Source organism: Agrilus planipennis, unplaced genomic scaffold (genome assembly GCF_000699045.2).
Source record: "Agrilus planipennis isolate EAB-ADULT unplaced genomic scaffold, Apla_2.0 scaffold1, whole genome shotgun sequence".
NCBI lineage: Eukaryota > Metazoa > Arthropoda > Insecta > Coleoptera > Buprestidae > Agrilus > Agrilus planipennis.
Window position 1 is genome coordinate 4,241,279 of NW_020442466.1, and position 15,216 is coordinate 4,256,494.

Genomic DNA, 15,216 nt, shown 5'->3' on the forward strand with positions numbered 1-15,216 from the left:
GTTGAATATATATATATATAAATAATACAAGATCTACACGTTAACTGATCCAAAATAAAGTGTGTAAAAAATAAATTCTACACGATACAATTGTGAAAAGGTAATTGGTACCTTTGTTACTTGTATATAATTATTATTAAAAGTGACCTTATTGGGTTACATTTGTTACCTCATTAATAGAAGTGTTAATTTTGTTTGATAAATAGAAATGTATAAACAAATAATAAAGACAACAACAAAATGGTTCTATCATTTCATGCAAGTAACATTGTTTATAATTTAAATTAATAACAATTTACAAAAAAAGTGCTGACAGATAAGTGTAGTGATTTACCCTATGCTAGATTAAATTTGATATTTTTACACTAAATTATCTTTCTTGCAACTAAGAATTAACTACTAGGGTAACACAGGAAAAACATGAATGTTGTTTTAATTTAGGGTAAATCAAACTCACTTAACTGATAATAACTACCTGATAAATAAAAGTATATCAAATGCATCATATTTTTTTCCAATACTATTCAAGGAAGCTACCACCAATTAGTTAAAGTTAAATTAAAGCATTAATTTCTTTATTGATATGGACATTGGTCCAATCCTGGGAAATGTTATCTAGATGATTATCAAAATCGACAAGTGACTTGTGGATTTGTTTTTCTAAAAGAGTGGTACACAGATCTAAAGTATGAGATGGTGTCAATGTAATACGCTGAATGTCCACTGGTCTGTACCTATTGTCCGAAAACTGAGCCACCCTAAGTGCTACATTATCCAACTGATTACCTAATTTACGATTATCAACCTATAAACAAAAATCGTCACAAATCATGTAATTTTAATGAACAATCCTTCCCTTACCACAACTAAACATGAGTTGGGGAAATTCTCTGCAATTTTATCAGTTAAACGATTGTAAGCCTTTTCAAATGAGTTCTCTTTTAAATTCTCATGTGCCACATAGTAACCGCCAATAACTAAACCAAAGTTTGAAGCGACCTGATCAATCTGTTTAAATTGAAAACGAAGATTAAGTTAATATGATTAATGCACAGTATAAAATAAAATTCATTATGAAACCTACTTGTGTTAAAGCAATTTCAGCCATAGGAGTGAGGTTAAGAGTACCATGGAATAGGGGAATTGCATCTTCGAATTGTAAAGGTTCGCTTTTAGAAGACGATTTTGCAAGCAAAATGCCATTTATAGCGCAATAAGGATACTTCGCTGCATGTAACACTATTTTACAATATGCTTTATCAGTAAAAACTATTTCCGACATGTTGCTTCTTCTTTTTGATGCAACATGGCGGACACATTATGATAGTGGCTATTGTAGCCTGTTACGGCATTTTTTCTACATACATACAAAAAAATATTACCTGAAAAAGTTCTAGAGTTTGAAATTGTAAAACTAATGATAAAAGTATTTGTAAAAGAGTAATAACATACAGAAGTCGAATTTAGAGATTCTGAAAAGATTGTAAAAAGTGTATATACATGTATAATGAAATGTGGTGATGTTATAATAGGCGGATGACAAAAATACCGTGGATAGGAAAAGTTAGCAATGAGGTGGTATTAGAAAGGGTGCAGTGGAGGTCAATAAAAAAAAAGTGGAGATATAATGGTAGGGTACTTTCTGAGAGATGAAAGGTTAACTAGAAACATTTTAGAAGCAGAAACCGGAGTGAAGAGGAGTGGAGGAAGATCTAGATTATATTACTGTTGGGATGTTTCAGTTTTAGGGAAATGCTAACATTGTCTCAAAATACGACTAATGATCCATTCAAAAATTAAATCAAATTAAAATATAACCACTTTGCAAAATTGCCCCCTTTGTAATGGTCTTGGGCCCTCATAGGTTCGAAGCCGCTGGATTAATTCTATTGTTTGTTATTTTTATGTACATATTTTACAGGAGTAATACATATATGTAATATATAGTTGTTTTGCACGTTTTTTGTTCTAAAAATATCAATCGTTAGTATCGTCAGCTATTACCATTATTAAATAATAGAAATATTTATTAGTTATATTACAAGTGTATGGTAGTTGATTTCATTTATGTTGTTATAGTACAAATACATGTGTTAAGTCTGTGTATACGTTTTTGACCAAAAGATCGCAATAATGTAAGTTTTAGCTATTGTAATTTTTTATTTAGTTTTTTATATTTTTATTTACACCATTAAATGTGTAAAATAAGGTTTTACATTACCGGATTTTTTTTATAACGATTTTAATGTAAATAAATACCTATGTATCTATTATCTTTCACAAATAACGACAAAAACAATTTTTATGTTTGTTTTTACACTAATTATCACGACAATAAATTATTTTTCAAGTACTCCCTATATTAAAACCGGAATATTTTGATCTTAATCTTTTTTATCATCTTCTACAATAAATGAAAGTCATAGGCATAACTGACCTTGAGCACGGTAAATTTATTATTGATTACAGTCTATTTTATTAATTAAATTCATAATCCTGGTAACAGGATATTCAATTATAAAAAGTACCCAACTACAAACATTCATTCACGCCTGTTTAGCACAAATGATTTTTGATGTGTTAAAAGTTTTAGAAAAATGGCACACAGTAAGAAATAATGAATGTAGCACTTATTAATGAAGCACACTTTTGAAAAACGTTCAAATTTAAAGTAGCGTTCGTTGTTATAAAAAAAATTCAAAACAAATGCAATTTAAATTAGTTTACAGTACCTATCAATAAATAATGATAATACTATTTAATTAGTTTTATAGAATCTTTGAAGTTTGCAGAAAGGCTTTATCCAGGTAAGTCAGGATTGGGACTCTATTCCTTAATTATGGCGTACTTTTTGTTTGTGCAATATTCAGTCTAAAAACATGAATATAGTTACAGGAACAGATTACCCATATTTACTCGGATAAAGCCTTTAGGTTTTTATGATGCCTGTGTAGGTACTTTGCCTAAGTTATATTTCTCGATCTCTTTTTGATTTAAAAGCAATAACACCTTCAGTATTGACACATATCATTATTATATCATATTTACCGTTAAATTACATAAAAAATAAGTAATTATAACCATGTTTAATAAATTNAAAACCGGAATATTTTGATCTTAATCTTTTTTATCATCTTCTACAATAAATGAAAGTCATAGGCATAACTGACCTTGAGCACGGTAAATTTATTATTGATTACAGTCTATTTTATTAATTAAATTCATAATCCTGGTAACAGGATATTCTTAACCGAGAACAGAATTTATAATTGCAGAGAATCAAATAAAATTTTTGTTGTTCGAAAAAGCCAATAAATATTACACTTACACATTTACGATAACTATCAGTGGCGTAGCTGACGGGCCCGTTGAAGGAGCAAATTACCTACACACTTATTGTATGTATTGATAAGATAAAAAGGGAGTCCTTGTGTTCTCACCTACGCCACTGACAATGATTTTTTGTTTTTAATGACATATCTTATCTAATAATGTTGTTTAATGTTCTGAAGATTCCGCTATTTATAATCTATAAAAGGCAGTCTAACTATAAGTATTTCGACACAGAATTCTCTTCGAAATTATTTTTTTGTATATTATTTTTTAAATAGCGAAATGGCACTACGTTGGGGAATCGCAAGTGCGGGAAAAATCTCTAATGATTTCGTTGCAGCAACTAAATCTTTACCAAGTAGCGAACATCAAGTGGTGGCTGTGGCCGCGCGATCTCTCAAAAGTGCTCAGGAATTTGCTAAGAAGCTAGATATACCGAAAGCATATGAAGGATACCGATCACTTGGAGAAGACAAAGACGTCGGTAAGAAAAGAAAATTAAACCAATTATAATTTTAATGGATTACATTCATATTAATCAAAAATGTTATTTGAGATGTCGTTTATATTGGAACATTAAACCCTCAACACTACGAAGTAGCGAAGTTGATGTTGGAGCATGGAAAACATGTACTCTGTGAAAAACCGTTTACCATTAACGAAAAACAGACTCGCGAACTCCTGGAGTTGTCGAAAAAGACGAAACTCTTCCTAATGGAAGCTGTTTGGTCACGTTGCAATCCGGTTTACGATGAGTTAAAAAAACAAATCGATTCGGGCATTATTGGGGAGGTTTTATACGTAAACGCATGTTTCGGTTTTCCACTGGATAATGTGGATCGTTTAAAGTAAGAATTTTCTCGTATACAGGGTGTCTCAAAATCATCGCATGAACTCTACTGTATCAAATAAAAAACTCATGCAAGTGATAATTTTAAGACACCCTGTATATAATACACATAAAATCCTACAAAAAATAGATATAATGGGCAATTTTCTTTTAGTGTTAAAGAAATGGGCGGTAGTGCCGTTCTCGATCTGGGCGTTTACACATTACAGTTCATTCAGTATGTATTTAGAGGTCTAAAACCGATCGAAGTAGCCATTACTGGACATTTGAACAAACAAAACGTTGATGAAACCGCCGTTGCCGTTTTGAAATATCCCGGAGGTAGAACAGGAGTTGCAACGTGCAGCTCCCGCCTACAGTTAGATAACGTGGCTGTAGTGATTGGTACGAAAGGTACCATCAGGGTAATTGTTTTTGAAAGATCAAAAACGATATTTTGCTAATATTTTTAATTTTCCTTGTACAGGTCCCACAATTTTGGACTCCTGTAAAACTTGAAACACCAAATAAAACATTTGAATTTGATATGCCGAAATCGAATGCACAATTCTTTTTTGGAAATAGTATCGGCCTTGCTTTCGAAGCCGAAGAAGTACGCCAATGTATAAAGAAAGGTTTAATTGAAAGTCCTAAAATCACTCATGCAGAAACATTGGAATTGGCTCAATTAATGGACATGATCAGGTTGAAAATAGGAAATGTATTCCCAGAAGATTCGTAGAAAGTGTATTCTATTTTCTTAATGATAAATATATGCAATCGATTTTTTGTTATAATTTAAATATCCGGAATAAAGTAGTAGTTGCTTTTATGCATTGATGTTTAATTTAAATTAAGAGTAGCTGTTATGTAGACACAATTTTGAAATGTCACTTTATCTATGTGTCAGTTTCAAAAAAGTTTAGGCTATGTCAAACGTCAAGAAATAATAAAAAATGCTATTTGTAATGTAGTGTTTTTGTTAATTTGCAGTCGAAATAGACAATGCTTCGTTCAAATGAAGCTGAAACTGAAAAGGATATTATAGAAAATGAGTTTTTGACTTTAACTAGGAAGTTTATTGCATCCGGTTTAAAATGCAATGATATACAAAAAGCACTGCAAAAAGAAGGAAAGAAACGGAAACACTTTAAAAGTAAAGCTTTAGGAATAATTCTTGTTGTAAACGCAATATTATATGAATGTGGTGTGTTTCACTGTATTGTTAATTATGCTATTGGAATCCGCTGCTTAATACCAAATAATTATTTTGTTTGGGAGGCTACTCGCCCAGTTTCCGATTGTAGTTATTGTTTAAAAGTCGCCAAACCGATAGTTTTACCAAATTTGACACAGGAAGAATTTGCTAAGTATGCATACAGTTCAAAACCTTTAGTCATCAAAGGTGCTTTCTTGCACTGGCCTGCCTTGAACAGATTCGATTACTATTTTTTTAAAGAACTCTATGAAAGTGTAGAAGGTAGTTTTGAAAGTGTGGACCAAGAATGTCAATTTTTACATTTTAAATCCGACTTTATATCGATACGAGATATTTTTTCAATGCATGAAGACAGAGTAAGGAATTTGCCTGGACAAAAATCATGGTACGTCGGATGGTAAGTAAAATAATTTGGTGTTTCTAAGAGGTGGTAATAAAATTGTTTTAGGGGTAACTGCCATCCTAAAGTACTTGAAAAAATGCGTAAATATTACGAAATACCCCATTTTCTACCTGAAGATTGTGAGCTATCATCTAAAGAATATGTTTTCATGGGATATGATGCAGGAGCAACTTTACATGTAAGTCTTATAATATAAACTGATTGTAGAAGCTAAAGTTAATTCTACCAGAAGTTAATGAAATTAATTTCAGTTGGATTTTATAAATCGGCTCATGTGGCAAGCTCAGTTAAAAGGGTCAAAAACATGGTATCTATCACCTACTCCAGAATGTGAAGATGTCTGCAGTTCATTTTCTTTTTTAGTTGAACCAGGAGATGCTGGTAAGTGTTTTTAATAATTTTCTGAATACTATTACAATTTCTGTTTGTTTAGTATTAGTTGATACAAGAATTTGGTACCATGGAACAACAGTAAAGCCAGGAGACTTTAGTTTATCAATTCAGTCTGAGTATGGTTAGCGTTATTAAATAAGTACAATTTGCAACATAAATTTACAGACAACTGTAAAAAACTTTTACAATACAATTTTTATAGACATGTTGCTTATCTTGCCATTAATATGACCATTTATGTAGTAATTATAAAATATCTTATTAAGTAGAAAACTTTTATAATTGTTAAAAGTTGGCCATTACTTCTAGTTTTTAAAATACAAAGTATTTTATGTCCATTAATTTTATTTATTAATTTAACATGTATTCAGTCAAGTATCTAACAAATTTTGTAGATATTAGTCATATAAACTTAATTGCACTGGAAAAGGTCTAATATAATTTGTTATTATTGTAATAAATTATTGTCTTAAATTTTAGAACTAGTACTGAAGCATATTTTATATTTAATGTTAAGCTATTTTTGATATAAACAATATTCAAAGAAAAACAATGACAACAACTGTAGCGCATTGTGTCTCGAATATTTTTTACTTTTATTTAATAGTCAGGTTCACTTTGTACTTTTTTACATGTAAACTAGTCATACAATCAAAGATCTACTAATTAAACTTGCTCAAAAGATAGTAACTTCTTGCTTCAGGTAAGTCATAAACNCAAAAGAAAACGAAATGCATCGTCGAATTTTGAATCATATAAAAATTTCCAGGGATGTGTTACAGCCAATTTGGACACTGACAATGAAATTAAACCAACGGTGTTTTAATTGACTGGGATAATAGACGACATATGAAGAACAAATACTGGGCCTTATTTTACAGCTACATCAGAAGTACTGCCATTTCCCTAGTACGGCGTCTTTTATGGCGTCAATATACTGAGCTGGTACCCAATACACCCAATATCGAGACGCTTCCGTTGGCCCTAATTGTAAACCCTACAAAGACAATCTAAAAACATTTCTCCTACAACTCCCAACACCAATTTCTACAATGCACAAAAAATGCTTTATAATTATTTAATATAGGAGGCTTTACTGATAAAATGATTTTTTGTACATCGCAAAATCCAAATAAGTATACCATAATGTGATATTCCTCATGACCTTCAATAGGCTCTGAAACAATACTTTTTATTGAGCCCATTGGCAACTTTTCAGTACGTTCTTTGGTACTCAGCCACAATTGGTCATTTTCTAGTTTAAATGTCAATCTTACTTTGCCCCCATGCTTATTGAGCATTCCTGACAAAGGAACTGGTGGTAGACCTTCCTATTAATTTACCAAACTTAAAATATCTTTTATATTTAGAAAATAACAATTATAAAACCTTTAAATTTCTTATTCCTGGCATAGCATCTTCAGGTACACCTTTGTCCAGTACTTTCTTATGAATTTTTTGTCGGCACAAAGGTTCCTTTGTGTTTGCTGGATTTTCTAATTCCGCAACATCCTTAAAACAATTACTTATTTAAGCAAGTCTATTTTCTCTCTTTACAAAACTCGACTACCTGTTTTGTGACAGAAGATACTGCCAGGACGTCATTGAGTGTAGACCCTACTAACATTATTTTTGCACCTTTGGTTATACCTACATTAGCTAAAGTTTGATTATCTTGTAAAAGACCTTTGTACATTAATTTCTGTAAAGATTCTGGCACACCTGCAATCGGGTTATGTTTTACAAAGGCAATATTTGATACAACAAGGGAAGCACTAACCCAACAATCCCTGTAATTTTTTTTTCAGCTCTGCCACAGTTGAATCTGAAGGAGCACTAACATCATGTTTATTTTTATTATAAACTACTTTAAAATCTAACAGTTCACTTGTAGAATCAACTTTTTTTTCATCGTTGGAGGACTCCGTTACCTCGGATATTTCAGTTTTGGGTATTTTACATTCTGAAGGCTCTTTAAAATCAGACTTTTCCTCCTTTGTATGATTTGAAACTGTGTTATCTATTTTATTTCCGTTCTCCGTACCTTTCAGAAACAAACTGTTTTAAATCTTCGAGATGACAAAATGTGATTTTTCATTATTCAATTACTTGTTGAAAATAAATGGATATATAACATGATTTATAAAAATGATGACATAAATATTTAATTTAGTACTTTGAATCGAATGGAACAAAATAAATTAAAAATGACATACATACCTACACACTCCATTTTAGTTAAATGGCATGTGCACTATAATAATTAAATTTCTTTTAATTAAAACGTATTTATTAATTCATTTGTGTTCCAAAAACAATGATATTATAATTTTATATCAGAAATGTCCAGTACGAACCATAGAAATAATTTTGACAAGTAGTCAGAAAATGCCAATTCATTGGAAGTGTCTAAAGCCCCCAGAGGCGTAGGGCAATTTTTTTAAAATATCGCAAAATTTCTTAAAATAATGAATAAATTACTTACATACATGTAAATAAAGTGTAATTATATAATTAACCCTGCCGATTCTCGAAGAAATAAATTTTTAAAACATTTTGAAAGGTAGTCTCGTTGAACCAATAACAATCTGTGGTTTTCGATAGCAAATGGGTAACAAGTAGCAATGGCCTGCTGTGATAGTAATGGCCGTTACTGATTACCAGTTGTATGTATGCTGGTGTGAGAGTTTCCCGGTAATAATAGAAAAAGTTTAACCAATTTTGCTTAAAGGATTATGCCACCAAAAAAACGAGAAAAAGATGGTGAATCTACAAAAAATCCCAGAATGGACCACATACAAGCAGACCACGAACTATTTCTCCAAGCATTCGAAAGTAAGTTGGTAATGCAGATGCAAAAATGAATTGTTATAAATGAAAAAATCTTTCTAACCGGGGGTTTCGTCCTTTTACAGAACCGACACAAATTTACAGGTACCTGAGGACAAGGAATATGTGTTCGGTAAGTAGCAATTGTTTGTGTTGATTACATTATGTAAGAGAAGTTTTTTTATGGTACAGCCTATTTTTTTGAATCGCTGCCTCACGTATATGAGAAATCGAATGTCAAGATCGAATAAAGCACGTAGTTCCTTCAAAGTCGATTCTATTTTACAAAAAGTAAGTCAAAAACAGAAGGGTAACACTCTTTTTGGTCTTCCCAGTTTTATAAACGTTACTTTCCTGGGATTCTTCGATAAAACACTAGATTCAAGCAGCCACGTTGTTCAGGTTGAAACTTCTATTCTGAAATTAAGTTATAAAAAGAGAAAGGACAGCTCGTGGCCAACGATGCAAGTTCCTTACGGATCAGTGGAAGTAGTAATAAATCCCAGCGATACTCATCTACCGCCATTAGCACCTGCTGTCAGCATTCCAACTGATCTCTTCACTTCAAATGGAGGAGCAACTGCTAAATCCTATATTTTACTACTCAGGGTGCGCTGCATACCGTCCTCAAGCTCATCTGAGCCGGAAGATGAGCCTGTGATTAAAAGACGTAAATCTATTAGTAATCTGAATGGACGATCATTTGAAGAAACAAAACTTTATGGCTCAGAACTGGTTGTATATGATAAGCACAACAGGTGTCTATTGACTGACGGCGACTATGAAGTTGTAATGCAAGAAATACCGGGGATCTCGAAAACATCACCGAAGAAACATTCCAGCTGGGAGAACATTTCTGATCTAAGCGACACTTGTTGCAATTTGGACGTTTTTATGAAAGGTCCGAGTCTCAAATTTAAACTCAGCTGGTCACAGAATGCCATAGGACGCTATGTCGAACGGCCCAAGCCATATCCTATTTGTGACAACAAGGAAAACGTCCCAGCAATCCAGAATGGCGAAGAAAGCGGCATAAAGCAGGAAAAACTCCAAATCGTCTATCAATTTGTTTACAACAATAATTCTCGGCAACAAACGGAAGCTTGTGAAGATCTTCACTGTCCATGGTGTAGTCTTAACTGCAACACCCTCTACACCCTCCTAAAACACCTAAAATTGTGCCATTCCCGTTTCACTTTCACTTACGTCCCCATTTCCGTGGGTGCAAGGATAGACGTGGCTATCAATGAGCTGTATGACGGTTCGTATACAGGTTCGCCCCACGATCTTATTTCTCAGCCCTCGGGTTGTGCCTTCTCCCGAAACGGCCCCGTCAGGCGAGCCTCCGTTACTCATATTCTTGTTTGTCATCCTAAAAGACCAAAGCCAAGCCTCTCCGAGTTTCTCGAACTTGACGACTGCGAATATGACGGCCAAAGACCGTTTATTACGGGACATAATAGACTGTATCACCACACGACCACCTGTCTCCCTATTTATCCAAAAGAAATGGACATCGACTCCGAAGGAGAAAATGATCCTGAGTGGTTGAGAGCAAAAACAATGATGATGATAGACGAGTTCACTGACGTAAATGAGGGAGAAAAAGAATTGATGAAGATGTGGAACTTGCACGTGATGAAATACGGATTCGTCGGGGATTGCCAGATACCTCTAGCATGTGCCATGTTTGTGCAACACAAGGGACAAGAGCTGCTGTTGAAAAACCTGTACAGAAATTTCGTTATTCACATGTGTAGTTTATTTGATTTCGGTCTGGTGAGTGCCGTGTGCCTGTACCAAACGATACAGAAACTTCAAGACATGGTTGGAGAAACGGGGGCCATTAGAAACGTTCTAAGGGAGTCTCGAGTCGCACAAATGGATAATTGGACCAAAGCAATTACAGCTCACGGATCTTCCGATAAAATGGAGCATGCAAAGACACCTGTAGGACGTAAGACTGTTAATGTTGGGGTGCAGAGGCGCAAAGGCACCCCCACCCCGGCCGAAGGACCCTTGAGACGAAAATCAACCGGCGAAGCGTCACGCAAGCGACTTTCGATGTGTTTGGGTAAACCTGAACAAAAACACTGCGCCAGTTAGCTTTAAGTTCCGCATACATTGTGATAAAGACAATGCGTTGGCGTACAAAATACTTTTTTTTTCGTTAATTTTTACTTTATGTAATCGATCAAGAGTGTAAATAATTTAGAAACGTCTTTTTACGTACCTATAGATATATATGAAATGATTTTTTTAACTTTTTACTGAATAGTGCAGTGTATGCTGTCGTTTTCTTTTTTATTTTGCAAGCAAAATGTACTGCCTGGATACTGACAATTTTTCTAGAAATGAACCGATAAAAAATTGTCTATGTACCTATGGGTAGGGTAGTGGGGTAGTTTTATTTTTAATTGTGCTTTATTATCATCACCCTTCGTGTTTTTACAATTACCTAGTTTAAATCGTTAAATTTTTACTCAAAAAAAGGATTGCTGGAGATTAATCAAATTGTTAGTTTTGAATTGAAAGATTTGTTTGTTTGATCTGCAGAAATGTGAATAAGCTCATTAACATGGAAACATTAATAAGGAATATAAAATTGTTTTGCATAGTGTAGGAGTAAAAGTGATGTAAAAAATTTATTCAATTTCGTTTAGAATTTTCGATGTTTGACTGAAAGAAAAAAAAGAGGTAATAACATCAGTTAATAAGGTAGGCTAATGATTATGAATGGTAGTGTATTAGAAATGTGTTCTTGATTGGTATACACTGTTATATATAACAATAAATATATGTAAGCCAAACACTGCCACTATAACAATTTTTTTTTTATTTTTAATTTTCTAGTCTTTTACAATCAGTCATTGTCAGCATTTTTAATATTTGTGCATACAAAGTTATTAGTGCCTTATGGATTTTTTCCGACATATAAAGAGCAGTTTTGAATTATTCTTTTTTTTTCTTTTCTGATTTTAGTTCCTAGTTCCGTTTTAATACATATTTATTTTTGTTTTTACTCTTTGTTAAATAGCTGCCAATATAATATTAATGTACTTTTTGTGTAATATTACATACAACTTAATCTGTAAATATATTTTTAACAAAGACAATTTTCTATATTTTATCATTATAACAGCGATTTTGAATAAATTGTTTTATTGGCAGGTAAGAATTTTTTTTTTAAATTTGTTTTGGAGGACCTTTTTTGGAGGACTTTTTTTGTTTGCAATTATGAATTATATAATGTGAACATATTTTCTATGCTTTTCTCTGTTAATTAATATTATTGTAAGAAACGACAAATTAACTGAAAGGTTACTTTTGACGTTTAATTTGAAACTTAGAATGCCACATAAGCAAAAAATTCAACCAGATCCTATTAGCAAAATTGCCAATGATGGTGCAGGTATAAGTATTTTAAAGAAAGTATTAACGATCCATTATAAATATTATTATATAATATTCAAGCGGACACAACCGAAAATTCTAAAGCAGACAATAATCACAAGGACAGCAAAAAGAAACAGGAAAATCAGATGCAAGAGTCCCAGTCTGATGGCAGTATCATAAAAAATCACAAGCGGTCAAAATTCACACAAAAAATCGTCAGTAAAGTGAAGTCTTGGAATAGCAAGGATGGAAAAGGGTTACAGGAACATAAGAAAGGAGTGTCTGAGAATACAAAAGTATGTAAAACTGTAACACATTTCGTATAATATGCACTTTTAATTTCGTCTAAAAATACAGAGAGAAACTCTACAAAACGTTATAGACAACGAACTAGCACACGAATTAGAGGGAGTTACATTGCAAAGTTCTGAATCGGACGAAGGTGTGCCCCAACCAGAGCATCTCAAGGCGAGAGACAGTCTAGAGAATATTCTATCGCCTAAAAAGGAAGAAGTCACTGGTGAGGTTGCTAATAGTAAATCGTCTCCCTCAACGTCGCAGGAGAAATCGGTTACAACCACCCTTTCCCATACCGATTCACACATGGCTAACATAAAAGCAAGTTCCACCGATGCCATTGCAAAGGTACTCGCGTGGGACCCGTGGGACAAACTTAATCGTAAAAACAAAAGAGAATACAAGGTAGGACGAACGACAATCATCAAAAAATGAACAAAGATACGTATCAAATTCAAATTTTATTAACGTTTCTAATATTAGATTGTGTTAGAGAAGAAAAGCTGAAAAGGTGAAAACCGCCCCCATGGAAAACACCAACGGTACCAACAACAGAATTCGATCACCTACAATAAAGACGAAGAACCGGGTCAAAGGGTACGAAGAACCGGCTAATAATGACGATGCAACAGACGACATGGACGAAACGTACGAATACAAACCGTACAAGACGAAGAAAAAAAAGTCCGTCGAATTTATAAATCAAGTTTTGGTGGTTTATTATGCCAACGATGAAATATTAGCGGAAACGACTGAGCCACTCAAAAAGGAAACGGAACAACAAATAAGGAACAAAGAAATGAGAAAAGGTCACATCCCAGCAACCATAATGGATCGCAGAAGGTGCAACGAAAATTTTATGTCATGGTTTTGATTTCATCATCAATGTGCGCCTTCCCAAAAAGAATATTTTGAACAAGTTTTTTTTCTTTTTTTATAATAAAAATGCCAAAGAGTAGTACAAAATTCTGATAAAACAGTATATATCAACATAAATAAACCACATTAAATGTTTGGATGCGTGTTATTGGAAACTTGAGTCGATATTCCAAATTAAAAATCCTAGCCCATAATATTCTGATTTAATTTAAATATATCTACTAGTAAATTGATAAAGATGATATAGATTAAAACTAGTCAAAAGAGTGTCAGATAAATTAATTGATATATAAAACCACAACCAACGTTTTGCCTCTAAGATCGGATGTTTTTTCAAGGCTGAAGATGTGTAAACTTATGTACCTACAGACTTGAAAAAATTTGATCTTACAGGCGAAATGTTAGTTTTATATATAAATAGATTTATTTCACCCTTTTTGAATCGAATTTGTTCTAACTGATCTTTATTATTATTCTACCCATTAAGGGGTTGAATACTGAAAAGTCTTGTTTTGGTTTTTAAGGAAGGGATAGTCATTCCTTCCAAATTTTACATTTCTTTAGGATTATTATTAAATTGTTCATTTTAGTAACAAATTTCCTCTTTATCCTCCTTTAGGAAATAAATTGTGATAAGTTCCGTACGATTAATAGTTGTTAAAATAACTCCCTAAAATGGTCTCTAATTTATCCCTCCTGACTTTTGTTATCGAAAATGCCGCCATCTTTGTTCTTTTAGTCGTAATAATTTGTTGATTATTACATTAAGGCTAATTTAATACGAAATTTTAAATTACATAATTATTTTGGATCATATTAATGACAATATATGGGAGATTTCAATTAAAGCTCCATGTTTTTAAAAAATAATATAAAAATCCTACCTTACACAGTAGACAAACGGGCTAGAGGGAGGGGAGGGGAGATGAAGAAGTTAATCAGGCAAGTCCAAGTTAAATCACATTTTTCTGGAATAAAAATTAAAAAAAGGTTTATTACCGCATTAATACAATAATGATATTTTCATTATTAATACAGATCGGTAAAACAAATGCAAAATGTATAAAACTATTGCGTGCCTTTCCGCCGTATGGCATGACGGGAAAAGATTCTTACCTAGAATTATACCATTATTTTATTGTAAATCGTAAAACACACAAATTTATTAAACAATGTTAAATGTTCATGATACATAATATGATTATAGTATTTATAACCAAATAATAACAGATCGAATAAAAAATATAAGCCACGAACCGCGATTTAGAAAATGCCAGAACAAAATATCAGCCTGGCCAATACGTTAGCAAGATGGCGCTTCTGTTGTATTATTAAAATCAAAGCCCTCTTAGTTGAATGTTTTGCTCAAATATAATAAACAACTTCGTAACTTATACTAAACATTTGTTTTTATTGATAGAACAGATAGTCTTTTTTTATTTGTTTATAATATAATAAGCGATATTGTCAACAAAGTGAAATATTGTCCACATAAGCATGCGCACAAAAACTTAAAAATAAATGATTACTTTCAACCGTTATGTTTAATCATTAATAAATTGTTTAATTATAGTAAGATTAATGCTTATTATGAGGGTTATGCAATTAGTTTTCTTAATTTTGAGTATATTTCAAGTC

General features: G+C 32.5%; 6 protein-coding genes and 1 long non-coding RNA gene across 9 annotated transcripts in view; 4 read left to right on the plus strand and 3 right to left on the minus strand.

The window, feature by feature from the left end:
* The window catches only part of LOC112906623, a 36,500-nt gene extending 21,980 nt beyond the window's left edge, over positions 1-14,520 (minus strand). The window contains exon 1 of the long non-coding RNA XR_003232465.1: positions 14,463-14,520. This is a non-coding gene — a long non-coding RNA (uncharacterized LOC112906623). The remainder of the gene's footprint in view (positions 1-14,462) is intronic.
* Positions 11-1,323, minus strand: LOC108733659 (ER membrane protein complex subunit 8/9 homolog). The gene is made up of 3 exons (XM_018464915.2): positions 1,085-1,323; positions 862-1,008; positions 11-805 (listed from the first exon to the last, which is right to left on the minus strand). The coding sequence occupies exons 1-3, from the start codon at positions 1,280-1,282 to the stop codon at positions 554-556; spliced, it is 597 nt and encodes a 198-aa protein (XP_018320417.1). The 5' UTR covers positions 1,283-1,323; the 3' UTR covers positions 11-553.
* On the plus strand, positions 1,988-4,994 carry LOC108733592 (trans-1,2-dihydrobenzene-1,2-diol dehydrogenase). Of its 2 annotated transcripts, XM_018464813.2 has the most exons (5): positions 1,988-2,135; positions 3,612-3,817; positions 3,890-4,181; positions 4,338-4,587; positions 4,650-4,994. In XM_018464813.2, the coding sequence occupies exons 2-5, from the start codon at positions 3,616-3,618 to the stop codon at positions 4,902-4,904; spliced, it is 999 nt and encodes a 332-aa protein (XP_018320315.1). In that variant the 5' UTR covers positions 1,988-2,135; positions 3,612-3,615; the 3' UTR covers positions 4,905-4,994. The 2 variants fall into 2 exon arrangements, with proteins under 2 accessions (XP_018320315.1, XP_018320325.1); XM_018464823.2 differs by lacking the exon at positions 1,988-2,135 and having other exon boundaries at positions 3,525-3,817.
* LOC108733619 lies at positions 5,100-6,451 on the plus strand. The gene is made up of 4 exons (XM_018464864.2): positions 5,100-5,778; positions 5,830-5,962; positions 6,036-6,165; positions 6,218-6,451. Exons 1-4 carry the CDS (start codon positions 5,168-5,170, stop codon positions 6,301-6,303), a joined length of 960 nt encoding a protein of 319 aa, XP_018320366.1. The 5' UTR covers positions 5,100-5,167; the 3' UTR covers positions 6,304-6,451.
* LOC108733639 (ubiquitin domain-containing protein UBFD1) lies at positions 6,895-8,528 on the minus strand. The gene is made up of 6 exons (XM_018464890.2): positions 8,398-8,528; positions 7,958-8,221; positions 7,748-7,899; positions 7,567-7,689; positions 7,320-7,508; positions 6,895-7,174 (listed from the first exon to the last, which is right to left on the minus strand). The coding sequence occupies exons 1-6, from the start codon at positions 8,408-8,410 to the stop codon at positions 7,064-7,066; spliced, it is 852 nt and encodes a 283-aa protein (XP_018320392.1). The 5' UTR covers positions 8,411-8,528; the 3' UTR covers positions 6,895-7,063.
* LOC108733579 (polycomb protein suz12-A) lies at positions 8,757-12,169 on the plus strand. 2 transcript variants are annotated; one of them, XM_018464778.1, is made up of 3 exons: positions 8,757-9,012; positions 9,093-9,139; positions 9,199-12,169. In XM_018464778.1, exons 1-3 carry the CDS (start codon positions 8,913-8,915, stop codon positions 11,110-11,112), a joined length of 2,061 nt encoding a protein of 686 aa, XP_018320280.1. In that variant the 5' UTR covers positions 8,757-8,912; the 3' UTR covers positions 11,113-12,169. The 2 variants fall into 2 exon arrangements, with proteins under 2 accessions (XP_018320280.1, XP_018320290.1); XM_018464788.1 differs by having other exon boundaries at positions 8,997-9,012; positions 9,183-12,169.
* On the plus strand, positions 12,191-13,714 carry LOC108733587. The gene is made up of 4 exons (XM_018464800.2): positions 12,191-12,418; positions 12,481-12,698; positions 12,760-13,104; positions 13,193-13,714. The coding sequence occupies exons 1-4, from the start codon at positions 12,358-12,360 to the stop codon at positions 13,571-13,573; spliced, it is 1,005 nt and encodes a 334-aa protein (XP_018320302.1). The 5' UTR covers positions 12,191-12,357; the 3' UTR covers positions 13,574-13,714.
* Positions 14,521-15,216: the final 696 nt, after the last annotated feature.